Source organism: Phytophthora sojae, assembly GCF_000149755.1.
Source record: "Phytophthora sojae unplaced genomic scaffold PHYSOscaffold_16, whole genome shotgun sequence".
NCBI classification, from domain to species: domain Eukaryota; phylum Oomycota; class Peronosporomycetes; order Peronosporales; family Peronosporaceae; genus Phytophthora; species Phytophthora sojae.
The window spans coordinates 499,367-513,826 of NW_009258130.1; the positions used below are offsets into that span (position 1 = coordinate 499,367).

Sequence of the window (14,460 nt, forward strand, 5' to 3'; positions counted from 1 at the left end):
GTTCCACGAGGCGATCCAAGTCGCGTGTCGTCGTGGGGACCTGGAGATGGTCGAGTGGTTCTTCGAGCACTTTTCAGGGAGCGAAGTCCCGTCCGCAGCAGTTGCTGCAGCTGCAGGGGGCGGCCACTTGCCTGTGCTTGAGTATCTACGGGCAAACGACGCTGGGAGGGACTGCAGCCGCGTGGAGGTGCAGGTGGTGCTGGACGAGGACAAGTGGACGGACAGCGTCCCCGTCATGCCCGAAGGCTGGAAGGGACCCGGTAATGTCGTTCGATGAGGAGGGCACGCCATTACAGCAGCGGTCTTTAGTCGTCACCCTGAAGTTGCGCGGTGGCTGTTCGACTCCACGCCCCGCGTAATTGACGAGCGTGAGAAGAACCAGATAGTTGAACTGGCGGTGAACATCGGCGCTTTTGAGATTGCCGAGCTCTTCATGCCTCCAGACGCAAATCTGGGCGACTATGTCGACGTTCGGCTGCAGACAGCAGCCATTGAACCACTGATTGAGCGCGGATGTTTACAACAGAGTAAAGACGTCTCAGCCATTGCGATTTGGACCCTCGCACGCGATGGGAACTTGGACATGATGAAGCGAGTGGCGGCGCTACATCGGCGTTACTCCAGGAAAAAGGGGAGCGAGTGGACGAGGTACTGGCAATCTGCTTTCAACAGCGCGATTGGTCGTGGAGATATCCCCATGCTGAAGTGGATGATGACGCACCCTACCGTGCGTAGAATCTGCAAGGACATGAAAGAGGACGAGTGGGAGAATTTCGATTGGTTACTCCACAAGGCAGCGGACGGAGGGCATGTCGAGGCGCTGGAGTATTTCGTAGAGCAAGGGTGCTCCGATAGGCACGGGCAGGCGCTAACTAACGCGTGCCGTAAAGGCCATTTCGACTGTGTGAAGTGGCTGGTCGAGCGATTCTCATCGTACCAGGAAACCAGTTCTCCGGTGGTTGAAGCAGCTCGTGCGGGCCATTTAGAGATTTTGCAGTTTTTCCACGACCATGAATTATCTGCAGGAGGGCGTGCTGAGGGTGAGACCAGCCCTAAAAGAAGGCGAACGGACCCGACGAGCGCTTTCTGGTCGAGATCTCGTGACGCATTCGACGAGGCAGCAAGCAATGGCCATTTAGAGGTCTTAAAGTGGCTGCATGCCAACAGATTTGAGGGATCGACAGCTAAAGCGATGGACTCGGCTGCGCGTAATGGCCACTTGGAAGTTGTCAAATGGCTCCATGAGAACACAACCGCCGGCTGCACGACGCGGGCGATGGATGCAGCCGCTTCAAATGGCCACTTGGAAGTGTGAAGTGGTTGCACGCTAATCGCAAGGAAGGGCGCACTTTAAAGGCTGTCGAACACGCGATACCAGGCGGGCACTTGGGGGTTATGACCTATTTACACAAGCACTTCCCTGAGCTTGTACCCACACACAACCGACTGTGGGTCCACCCTTCCGGCAACTTGTTTGATGTGCTGCTATTTGTACAAGCCCACTACCCCACACTATTCACTCCTGAGTTTGGGCGAGGCACGAGGAGTGAAATGGTGGACGAACACTACGAAGGCAGCGACTTCCTGGTTGAAGCCTGGCTAGAGGAAAAGTGTCCAGCAGAGCCCACCGAAGAGCGGCAGGTTCATATGTGGTCGACGCTGTAACTTGTTGCACAGTACAAAGCTTCAAATTCAAAGGTATTAAAAAAAATAAAACGTTGGTATTTTTCACAAACCACCATGAAATTCTACCTGTGTGTTTTGTCCCAACTCATTAAAGAAGACTAAATGTTGCTGAAACATCTCGCGGATTGGATTGTTCAGCGTGTGCTTCTTATCGTGAAGGGCGTGCGGTTCGCCTTGCTGCTGCCCAAGCACCTGAACGTCTGGCTGTGTGGAAGAGCTGTCCGCGCTGCCATCCACCCAAGCAGTCGAGGAGTCTCACAGCATCTCGTCTTGTTACGGCTATTCGTTGCTCTCATCACGACTGTGGTGCTGGTGACGTTCGCGATCGTCAGAATTTCGATGAAGGTTCTGCTGTGCGCTGTTCGATGGCCTCCTATGGTGCGACGTATGCTCCCATCTCAAGCCACTCGTAAGAACTAAACAAGAATCGGGCGAAATCAAAGTGCAATTGGAGAATGAAGCTGATGCCATATTTCCATAGCTCTATCCTACAGCGACCCAAATCAACGTCGCACTTTGTCGGGATTGTTTTGGACTCGGTGTTGCTGGTTGATGGATATAGCCAAGAGCGAAGAAAAAAGTCAAACAAGCCAACGGGGAGTCAATGCTTGCCTCGGTTGAGATCATTCTTCGGACATCTCCTGCGCTTCAGGACCTCGAAGCCAACTGCCGGTTAATCACCAAGTTCCTCGGGCCGCCGCCGAATATGTCGCTTCGTGACGGCTGCGTGCGGGGATCGATCAAACTATTGGAGTGGATCTGGGACTCAAGTTGCGCTTCCGTGGAAGACCGCGTGCCTCGATGGACTCTCACGAACTACTTACGTTCGGAACCTTACTACTATTCCTATCAGTTTTCAATGGCGCTGAGCGAAGCGGCCGGTCAAGGGAACTTGGATATAGTGAAGTGGCTTTTTCGGCATTTCTCGAGCTGCAAAGCACACGACTCTGTGGCGTATACAGCAGCGAAGAATGGCCATCTTCACGTACTCCAGTTTCTGTGGGCATACACCGACAAGGCCACTACTGGAGAAACTCCACCTTCCAAGAAGCGAAAAGTTGTCGAGTGTGGTAGTGGGGCCTGTGCTGAGGGTGCTTCTGATAACCACATGATCGGCTCTACCCATTCTGTTGATTGGAACTATAGCTGTATCGTGGTTGCAGCTGAACACGGCCATTTCGACATCGTGCGGTGGCTGTACGAGGCTACTCCGATGAATATGTATGCTGGGATGTACGATCGGGCGATTAGGCATATTCTCCGTGTTGGCAATGATGAGCTCGTGCAACTGCTGCTTCCTCCTGGGAGGTGTGTTCTGGACTATGCCGAAGGGTGCCCTCGTCCAGAAGTGATCTAGTGGATGTTGGACTGCGGATATCTACGCCGAAATTCCGCTTTAGCTTGGAATGCGTTTCGAGATCTAGCCGGCAGTGGGCGGGTGGATTTAATGCAGCAGATTTTGCAGCTACTCACGCATAAATATGGGCGGACCTGGTCGGAGAGCTGGCGTGACGCTTTAGTTAAGGCGTGCAAATGTGGAGAGCTGCCTACTGCCCGATGGCTAGTCATGCAACAGGCAATCCCACGAAACTACTCTTTCGAGGGCATCCTAGAAGCAGCCGCCGAATACGGTCACCACGCGGTGCTTCAGTATCTATGCGACCAGAAGTTCAGGAAGAAATACAGCCAGGCACTCGAAGACGCGATCCGAAATGGCCACCTGAAATGCGTGGAGGTTCTGCTTACGCAGTTATTGCGTGATGGCGAATATGTTTGCTACGTGATCGACTATGCCGCAAGCCAGGAAACTTGGCAATGGTTAAATTTCTACTTGCTTTTGACCCTCAGAAAGCTGTGCCAGAGTTAACGCAAGAAAAACTGGCCCAACTTGAAGCGTGGTGGTCTCAATCTCGTGGCCTACTAAACGCGGCTGCAAGTAGCGGGGACTTGATGTTGGTGAAGTGGGTTCAAGCAAATTTTCCCGGAGAAAGCGCACTGGATGCAATTAACCATTTCCGCATTTTGCCACAGCGCGGAAAATGCAGCTCCGCGTCGTGACGTGGGTGTTGGGCCACCACCCCGCTTTGCACTCCGCTCTGCCGCACCTGGCGCCGCTCGTCTCGGACTTCCTGGGCCCAGACCCGAACCTGTCGCTGACTGCGGCCTGCAAGCTGGGCTCCACCCAATTGCTCGACTGGCTCTGGGAGCGCAGCTGCGTCAGCGCCGACGCCAGACCGGAAGGATGGTCCCTCTGCAACTTCCTGCGCTCGGAGAGATACTATTACCGTTATCAGTTCTACGAGGGCATTCAAGTTGCAGCCGGCCAGGGTGACGTGAGCATGGTGACGTGGCTCTTGGACCACTTCTCCGGCTGCGAGGTGCCCTCCGAGGCCGCCTTCAAGGGCCACCTGCCGGTGCTGCAGCTGCTGCTGGAGAGGGACGCGGGCCGTGAGCGCCCCCACAAGTCGGAGAGAGTGGAGCTGGAGAGCAAAGACTGGGTGGACAGCGTGCCCGTGATGCCCGCCGAGTGGAGCGGCCCGGGCAACGCGGTCCGGTGGGGAGGCAACTCGCTCCACCACGCCGGCGCAGCCAGCAGGATTGAAGTGGCCCGGTGGCTCTACGACAACACGCCGCATCAGTCGAGCCAGGACGACATTAACCGGATCGTGGAACGCGCGGTGGCTAATGGCAACTTCGAGTTCGCAGAGTCTATCATGCCCCGGGGGCGGAAGGTAGCCGACTACGTCATGCAGTTTATGGGTCGCGAAGCGCCCGAGTTAATGCTGGAGCGCGGGTATCTGAAGGAGAACAAGGAAGCTGCTGTCGGCGCGATCCTGATCGCGGCCCATTCGGGGAACCTCGATCTCATGCAGCGCATTGCCGCGCAGCACCTGAAGCCTCCTCGAGGGAAGAACAGTCAGTGACTTCAGTTCTGGGAGCTCACCATGACTAAAGCGTGCGAAGAGGCGACGTTGCCATGATCAAATGGGTCATGGAGCACCCAACGGGACGACTATTATGCAAGCAGATGAAGGAGGACAACCTCATGAACAGATACGACGAACTCCTGCAGAAGGCTGCGGAGGGAGGTCACGTCGAGGCAATGGCGTACCTTGCCAATCAGGGGTGCACCGACGAGTACGCGCATGCGATGGTGAACGCGACTCGTAAGGGTCACTTGAACTGCATCGAGTGGCTACTTGAACACACGTACAGGTACCACCCGCAGGGCTCGGCCGACCGAGTGGTGGTTGAAGCTGCAAAGCTCGGGTATCTGGACATCCTGAAGTTCTTTCACGCCCCACGTTACGCTTCGGAGGAAATGACGCCGAAGCGAAGGAAAATTGAAGACACCGGCGTGTGGTGGGGTCGGGACCGCGAAGCCATCGACGAAGCCGTGGCGAATGGCCAATTGGAAGTGGTGAAGTGGCTGCTGGATAATCGGATCGACGCGTGCAGGCGACCAGCTTTGATCAAAGCTGCTCGCAACGGCCACTTGGATGCGCTGAAATGGATGGAGACCGTCCTGACTCCAGCAGACTGGCCGCCGTGTATGATGGAAGATGCTGCTCACGGTGGTCACTTGGAGGTTGTGAAGTGGTTACACGCCAACCGTAGCGATGGGTGCACGATGAGAGCGGTTGAAAACGCGAGCGGGTATGGAAACCTACGCGTTGCGAGCTGGTTGTGCTGGTACTACCCCGAGTTCGTGCCGTCGCGCAACCGCCTCTGGATGTACCCGGAGAACCTGTTTGACACGCTGCTATTTATCCAAGTGAACTACCCGGATCTGTTTACTCTGGAATTTGGGCGTGGCACCAAGGCTGATCTTTCTGACGAGATTGCGAGGGGGAGTGAAACTCTCGTCAAAAAGTGGTTAGCTGAAAAGTACCCCGGGCGCCCCAGTAACGAGAGAGAAGTCTTCTTCTGGATGATGTAACTCGCTGGAATGAAGAAGAAAAAAGCTTCGTAGCGGACATTTGCGCCTGATTCAAGACCGCTGAGTTGTTTTGGGGGTGCGTTCAACGGACAGACAGTTCGGACACATTTTATCTCCATGTTACACCACATTACCACGAACCGCACGCCATTTCCTGATTTATTGAATGACTCATGGACTGAAGCCACTGGTATTTATGCTATACATCCTCAAGCAAGAGTGGCTAGTAAATCCCGCAGCCAGTTCCTGGCCTCTTCGAATGTCGTCTTGACGGAGGCGTCAGCGGAATCATCCCTTGCTCTTGTAACATTATCAGGTGTGAAAGCTGCTGGATAGTGGTGGTGCAAGAACAGCAAGAGGTCGAAGTCATTGCCTAAATACAAAGGTAGAAAATCCGACTGAACTGGGGCATGGTCAGGATATTGCTGTTGGAGCAGATACGCCACTTTAAAGTGGCACTTGCTCACCGCCAGACCGAAAGCTTCACGGTAGCAGCGCTTGGGTTGGTTTTCGTACAACCACTTGACGACTTCATCGTGCCCATTGGTTGCAGCGGAATCCAGCGCGGCTTCCGTGCACTCAGCTGATGTGTGTTCGTGGAGCCACTTGACGACTTCCAAGCGGCCCGAGCGCGCGGCGGCCTCAATCGCCTCATCGGAACACTCGAATCCGCGTGCGAATAGCCATTCAACCGATTGCAGGTGACCAGCTGAAGCATCCGAAGCAACTATTTGGTCACACTTGAAGTGGAAAGTGCAGTCAGGAGAGTCACGTGAAACCAAATCCAGCAAGTACTGCAATATCTCCAGTTTGTTGTGGCCAGCAGCTACACAGAATAGCGTGGTGATCAACGAATTGGAGATGGGTGAAGTGTGCTCCAGCATCCACTTCACTAGCTCGAGTTTGCCGTGGTAGACCATGGTGCACGTGGCCTCACCGGTCGGGTCGGACACACCTTGAGAAAACAAATACTCTAATACCTCCACGGAGTCCTGTTCTGCCGCTGCTTTGAGGAGAAACTTGGACCCCAAATCCGGCTGCTTAAGGTCCGTCGCTTCGAGCCACGTTAAGTGTTCCATCAGAAACCGGATAACTGGGAGGTGGCCATTCTGGCACGCAGCCATCAGGGCACTCAGCCACCCGTAGTTCCATTTACCACCACTAGCGGCGATACAAGGCTCGCATACTTGCACTACACGCTGCAAGAGCGCTAGGTGGCCCGTACGCGCCAACGGCCGAAGTGTACGGCGTCCAGCCTGCTCAAACGACTGGAAATACCCGTTCTCCAGCAACACTTCAATGCATTCGGGTACTGGGCAGTCGAGGCTGTAATGGATCAACCACTCGTTCAAGTTTCTTTGAGTCCGAGCCATCACCTTCGCAGCTAATTCGAAAAGGCCTTCACTCACAGCTGCACAAATAATCTCATTAGCTTCAAGACCGCCGTTGCGATCAATTCCAAGCTCATGGTCTGGTCGGTCAAACATCCAAGTGGCGGCTTCGACGTGTTTATTCGCAACAGCGTACAACATTGAGTGGCCTCCCCACGTGACGGCGTTACCCGGGCCATTCCAACCATCAGGCAAACGTGGCACTCTCTCCATTGCTGGTTGTCCATTGAAGTCCATCGCCTGCCTCAAGAAGTATGGGAGCTCGGCACCAGCGTCATGTTCCAGCAAGTAGTTCAATACATGCTCGTGCCCATTTTTCGCTGCGGCCTCGACCACGTTCACAGGCGCTATACAACCCGAGAAATGAGTGAAAAGCCACTCAACTGCAGCCAAATCTCCCCTCGCAGCGGCAACTTCCAACGCCTCAGCGAACTGCCAGCGGTAGTAGTACGGATCCGAGCGAAGGTAATTGGTGAGAGACCACTAGGTGATCTTTCAGCGGTGGAGGTGCAGCTACTGCTCCATATCCAGTCCAAGAGCTTTGTAGAGCTGAATTCGCACGCTCGACTGAGAGACAAAGTTGGGTCTGGACCGAGGAAGCTTGACACGATGGGAACGAGGTGGTGGGGAGCTTCCAGGGCGGGCAAACGCTGTAGCACCGACGTCACAACCTGGAGTCTTGCAGCGACATGGAGACTTGTGGCGTCTGGTGCTGGAAGATCGTAAAGTGACTCTTGTCCAAAAGTCCGTTTCCTTTGGGAGCTGGGACTTCGAGCGTGACGCGGATGAAAACTGACAACGCAAGTGAATCGTGCTTGTTACTCCTTCCACGAACCCGTATCAAAACCATACTTCAAAAAATATGCAGCAAACTCCAAAGTGCGAACCCCAAAACTTTAGCGCGAAACACGCGACCCAGACATCGGAGCTGTCCCCCCAGCTCGCCAAAACTGCCATCCAGGGTAGTCAAGTCGAGCGCAAGCCCAAAACGTCCACCTGAGTCCTGGGCTACTTGTTACTTCGAAGTAGACAGCCAACCCATGACAAGGTCATCGTTTCGGTCCTCGTAGACGCCGATCGTCATGTGGCGGAACGCCTTTGGGAAGTGCTGGCGGAGGAAAAGCGCCATCTCGAATTCGTTCGGCGGCTCGAGCAGCAACTGCTTCGTCTTCGGCGAGTAGTTGGGGAAGTGGTCGTGCAGCCAGCTCACGACTCGTACGTGGCCCTGCTCCACGGCGTTGCCATGGCCTTCCTGGTGCACCCTTCCGACCGGTTCCGATGCAGCCATTTGAGCACGTCCAAGTGGCCACGGCCTGCTGCGAGATCCATCGCGTGCGCTGTACAGCCGGCCGTGCAGTTTTCATGAAGCCATCGCACCATCTCGAGGTGGCCATTGGCTGCGGCCGCGTCCATGGCGGCCACCGAGCACTTGAACCCGTTCGTGTGCAGCCACTTGACCATGTCCAAGTGTCCATTGGCCGCCGCTTTGTCCATCGCAATGCTCGACCTTCCTTTGTTGCTGTGGTTGGCCACTAGCCACTGTGCGACGTCCACGAAGTTCCCCGCCGCGGCCGAGCTTAAGCTCATTGCCGTCTCAGATGGAGACCACCACGAAGAAGCCGCGTCCAGCTTGGCCAGGTACTGGAGGATCTCCAGTCGGCCGTGACTCGCGGCCGCTTCAATGACACACGAGGCGGTGCTCTGCTCCTCTGGAGGCAGGTGGTCGATGAGCCACTTGACGGCGGCCAACTGGTTCTTGCACACAGCGCTGAGCAGCGCCGGCACGAACTGGTCCGCGTACTGCTTGTCGTAGAGGAACTGCATGACGTCGATGCTGCCGGCCCCGGCCGCGTAGCAGAGGAAGTGCATGTGCTTCGAGTCCTTCCTCATCTTTACGCGGCAGAACTGGCGGCCCTTGCGGTGCTCCACGAGCCACTGGACCATGGCCAGGTCTCCTCGAAGGCACGCCTCCTTGATGGCCGAGCACCAGCTGCCGGACCAGTCGAAGCCGCGGTACACGAGCGGCTGGTTGAAGTGCATGGCGAGCTGCTGGATGAGGTCCAGGCGGCCGGCTTGGGCCAAGTCGGCGATGGCCCGGGCCGCGTACTCCTGGTTGCGGCGCAGCATGCCGCTCTGCAGCATCATCTCCATCACCCCCAGCCGCGGGCAGTACGGGGCGAAGTCCAGCAGACTCGCGCCCTCGGGCCGGAAGTACTCGGCCAGCTCGATGTCCCCCGCGGCCAGAGCCTTGCGGACGATTGACTCGAGCTCGCACTCAGCGCTTTGGTGCGGGGCGTGCTCGTGCAGCCACTTGGCCACGTCCAAGTGGTCGTTGTCCACGGCCAGGCCGATGCTGCGGCCCCCCCAATGCACCCAGTTGCCCTTGGGTCTCACGTGCTCGGGGACTTGAGGGATGCACTCGTGCACACACTGGCAGTTACATGTGGCTTTGGAGGTGCATTTTCGAGTACAGTCCCGGCCGAGGTCCACTGAGAAGCCACTGGAGGAGGTCCGTGGAGCTGAAGGCGCAGGCCTCGCTCAGTGTGAGGTTCGGGTCTGGCCCGAGGAAGCTGGAGATGGCTCCCCCGAAGTGGAGGAGACCTGAGTGTGGCTGGTTCTGGAGTACGAGGGAGACGACCACCAACGTGCAGTGGAATTGACACCCTTGTCCATGTTGGCGCTTGGACGCAGATTGGAGTGTGAGGAGACTAGGTCGGCAGTCGAAAGGGGTGCAAAGAGTTAGGAAATAATCGCGTAATGAGTCATTACGACAAGAAAATATATTAAAACTTGTTTGGTATAGAATACTAAAAAAATACTACTGGAGATTGACCTTCATTGATAGGTTCGCGCATGATGTCTACATCAATCAATCACGCGTTGGCATGCACAAAAGATGTGGAAAGTCATTATTCGACCTCCCATGCTGACAAGTGTGAGTTTGGTGCTGCGGGGGAACCCGTGCTGGAGGAACTGGAAAACAATACACGAAATATAGCTCTCCGCTCTGTTACTCAGTGAAGCGTGCCACTTCGGTTCGATTCCGTTGCTGGATTGAAGTTGGGAGTTAAGCAGCCACAGAAGGCCGCGATGGTCGCTGACAAACTTTCTGCGATCAGAGCTGCACTACACGTAGTACCGCTGGCCATTCGCCCAGTCCCTGCAGGTGGCCGCTAGTGTTGGGGATGTGGCCTTTGTCAAGTGGCTGATCGAGCACTTCGAAGGGTGTGAAGCACCGTCGGGTGCTGTTGATGCAGCAGTTCGGAGCGGGCACGTTTGACGATAGATAGCTCCGACGAATCCGGCCAACCGGAACCACGACAAAGAGAGAACATTCCTCTGAATTATGGCGCTCAGCCGCGAAATTGGCAGCTCGAAATGGCCAGATTGAAGTTTTCGATTGTATCTATCGAAACCACAAGCTTGAGTAGGCGTCTGCGTTCTTTGATAAAGTGATCATCCGCCACGAGGATGTTGCGCAGTGAATACTTTGAGATATTGTCGCCGGCATCTTCGTTCTGGTAGAAATATTTCGTATCCGTCCTGTACGTCACTTCTTATCACTCACTAGCTAAACACGATTACCACAGTCTTCTGTGTATAATAGTTGCTGCCGATCAAAGAAAGCCGGCACTGATTAAAGCAGCATTGAAATGTTGGCGTTGCGTAACATTGAGCGCAACAATGGTGCCTCTGCCTAACATTGCACAATGTTACGGTATCTCTCGTAGCAGAATATTTGGTTTACCAATGTGACAATAGTGGACACGCGTCGCCACGACAGCTCGACAGCTTGACAGCTCGACAGCGAAGCACGCTGTATCACTCGGGGCGTGCGCCAACAGCTTCCGCCGCTAACGCGGCAAGCGCGTCATGGTGTACGCGCCGACACATGCAGCAGGGGAATGGGCTCTACGGGATCTACGCGCAGCTCTACCTGGGCGCCACGTGTTGTCCATTCCTAGTTGGCAGGACACTCTCGCGTTGGCTTTCGCCTGCGGACTTAGCGACGGCACTTCGGGCCCCACCCCCTCGTACCTTACGCTAAGTCCTCGGCTCGGCCAGGCGCGGTGTCTAGGAAAAAAATATCGGGTTGCAGCGCTCGCCTTCGCTCGCTCGTGCAGACCCGCCCCCGCCTGATCGGCGGTTGTTGACGATCGCCTATCGGCGGGTGTTGACGATCGATGAACGCGCTCAGCGAGGCTCGCGCTCGCGTTCGCTCGCCCTCCCCCTTTAACCTAACTGCGCTGTTGGCTAGAGGCGCATTAAAAGCGCTTACGACTGCTTGGAAGATAGCGCATTCGATTGCATGCAACACGCATCGCGCCTAACGCACCGCAACGCACTGGGAAGGCGTTTGCTCCTGCATACGTAGTACACACATGCATATAAGCACCGCAGTAGGACATGCACACATTAGAATAAGGTTGAGCGGGTGACCGCTACAGACGGTCGCACGATGCGAAGGCGGAGCGAGCGCGCGGGCGCTTGCTTCCTACCCGGTAGATTCTGAAATGAGAGCTGTTGTGAGCCAGTCGCTCCAAACATGAAATTTCACGTCTGGAAAATTTACATTGCGTCAATGTTAGCGATCACGCAACATTGGACCCCATCAATGTTATTGATCCCACACATTGAGGCTAGTTTTCAATGTTGCTTTAATGACTCTCAAGAAAGCCCGCCAAAAGGAGTATTTTTTATGCAAAATGAAGTGATTTCTCGACACTTGGGGGCAATAAACACTATTCGCGGCTACTAGAGTTTACCCCTGCCTTATTACTCGCTATTCGTTGCCATCCCAGGCATTAAGGACGCGTTTTCAGGACCTAAAGGGCAAAATTTCTCGAATCGTGGTGCCCCTAGATTTGTCGAAAGCCCAATTTTCTACTTTTGGTCAAATTCGATGCGGAAATAAATTTCAAACTCACAGTTATCTCCTCTTTATTATGAATGTCAGTAGGACGGTTGAACGGCGTTCGCTTGAGCAAAATTTATTTTTGAAGTTGAGGCTACCGGTAGGCGCGCCAGCCTACTTATCCGACCGATGAGGAATGATTAACAAATCTGGTATTTTGTTGTTTTACATGATAATAGAGGATGTTCCAAGTGTGGTTTAAGTGCAGTATTTAAATATTAAACAACCCAACATCTTCTGTTCCGCAAACGGACAGTCTTACTTTGTGAAATGTTGTCTTCTGTGGATTTCCCTGCATGTTCTTCATTCAGGGAACCGTGCGTTCAGCCACTGAAACTCCGCTATCATGTTATTACTGAGCAAAGATTTTTTCGTGTCTGTCACAAACCGTGGCGTAAAGCACTGTGGACAGCGCGCGTCCACAAACAGCAACATCTCGAATTTGCACAACATGAATGAGTCCGATGGTCCATCTAAATCCGCTAGGACGCACTCGGGAGGGTTCGTGTGCAGCCAGTCAGCTACGCGGAGGGGTCCGTTGCAAGTTATATGCTTAATCATTGGTGTCGTGCATCTCTCCGGGCGATTAGCGTAGAACCATTTGACCACATCCAAGATTCCCAACTTCGCTGCCCCATTCACAGCGTTGCCCGCATTCCTAGTGAATCCGTTGGAGTGGATCCACATCACCATCGCGAGGTGCCCACCAATTGCCGCGTAATACATTGCATCCTCGCTGAATATCGCGGTTCCATCTCCTTGGAGCCACTGTACTACTTCGAGATGGCCATGCACTGCCGCAGCATTCATTGCCTTCATAGCATTTTCTCCTGGATGATTTAGCTGCACCCACTTCACTAACTCCAAGTTCCCACTAGCTGCAGCCGACGCTAGTAAGTCAGCAGATTGACACCACCATGCGTCGCTTGGAGCCAAGTTCTTCTGGTGGTGCTCTGCACCAACTCCTTGGGGCTTGAAAGCTAGCAGAAATTGAACCATTTCCAAGTTTCCCTCTCTTGCTGCATAATCTATCACGACCGCACGCTGTTTATCCCGCAATAGCTGCAAGATCAGAACTTCCACGCACTTGACGTGGCCATTGCGAATCGCGCTGTTTAGAGCCTGGTCGTAGCTGGTATCGATATTTTGCTCGCAGAGGTACTGAACCACCGCATGGTGGCCAGACGCAGCAGCTTCCTCGAGGATACTTGTCGGTAAGTGACCCTGTGGAATCCGCTGCTGCAACACTAGCCATTGGACCGTAGCCAGAGCACCACACTGGCATGCCTCATGTAATGCCTCACTCCAGTGCATTGACCATTCCCCCACATATTTTTTCGGCAACGGCGAGTGTAGTTGTACAATCTGCTCCATGAGATCCACGCGCCCACTAGTTGCTAAATTTCGAATCGCTCCCACTGCTAGATAGGCATCTCGGCGTAGATATCCACAGTCCAGCATCAACTCGATCACGTCCACGCGAGGGCACCTTTTAGCGTAATCGAGCACACACCTCCCAGGAGGGAGAAGCAACTGCACGAGCTCATCATCTCCAGTACTGAGAATGTGTTCGATAGTCAGATCATAGGGCCATTCACGCATATTCACGGGCGTGTTATGGTACAGCCATCGAACGATGTCAAAGCGATCGCACTGGGCTGCAGCCCAGATGATATAATCGTTATCCCACTCGACACAGTTGTTAGTCTCCTCGTACTCAGCAGCATATTGACCCCCAATCTCACTACCACCATCGATAACTTTTTGCTTCTTGTATAGCGGCATGTTTACATCGCTGTGTGCCCATAGAAATTCGAGTACGTGGAGGTGACCCCACATCGCCGCGTTGTAAGCCGCACCTGCAGGCGCTCCACAGTCGGAGAAATGCGCAAAAAGCCACTTCACCATCTCCAAATTCCCTTGGTTAGCTGCTGTTGCGATGGACTTTGAGAACTGGAGGGAATAGTAACGCGGTTCTGAGCGCAGATAGTTCGTGAGACTCCATTGTGTCGCTCGGTCGTCCACTGACGTGCAACTGCAATTCCAGATCCAGTCCAGTAGTTTGATGGAGCCTTCATGGCAGGCGTCGCTCAGTGACATATTCGGGGGAGGTCCGAGGAACTTGGCGATAACCGCTTCGAGGTCGCGAAGCGCAGGTTTGCAGCGCAGCACGGCATCAATGGAAACCAGCATGTTCGCCTTTGAGAGTGAAATAGCTACTGGGACGGAGACTTCAGTTTTTTGTTTATTTTGTATATCCATCAACAAAAAATTGCATATACATCAATCAAGAAAAAAAATCCCGACTGATTGCGCAGCTGAGAGAATACATCTGAATCAGTTAGCAAATTCCGCGCCAGACTTCAAGAAAACTATGTTTATGTCTGTGGGTTTCATGCTCAGCACTTAACGACCTGGAAGACAGTATTGCCAGACTCCTAGGGCCGCCACCGAATATGGCAATGATGTCTGTGCAATGGGGTCTATCAAGTTGTTAGATTGGATCTGGGACTGAGGTAGTACTTCTG

General features: G+C 54.2%; 2 protein-coding genes across 2 annotated transcripts; one reads left to right on the forward strand and one right to left on the reverse strand.

The window, feature by feature from the left end:
• Positions 1–46: 46 nt before the first annotated feature.
• Positions 47–5,626, forward strand: PHYSODRAFT_534031 (hypothetical protein; the record flags this gene model as incomplete). The annotated part of the gene is made up of 3 exons (XM_009540784.1): positions 47–260; positions 324–1,309; positions 5,276–5,626. The coding sequence occupies 3 exons, from the start codon at positions 47–49 to the stop codon at positions 5,624–5,626; spliced, it is 1,551 nt and encodes a 516-aa protein (XP_009539079.1).
• Positions 5,627–8,223: 2,597 nt separating this feature from the next.
• Positions 8,224–14,125, reverse strand: PHYSODRAFT_533826 (hypothetical protein; the record flags this gene model as incomplete). The annotated part of the gene is made up of 2 exons (XM_009540785.1): positions 8,224–9,007; positions 13,251–14,125. The coding sequence occupies 2 exons, from the start codon at positions 14,123–14,125 to the stop codon at positions 8,224–8,226; spliced, it is 1,659 nt and encodes a 552-aa protein (XP_009539080.1).
• Between the last annotated feature and the right edge of the window lie 335 nt (positions 14,126–14,460).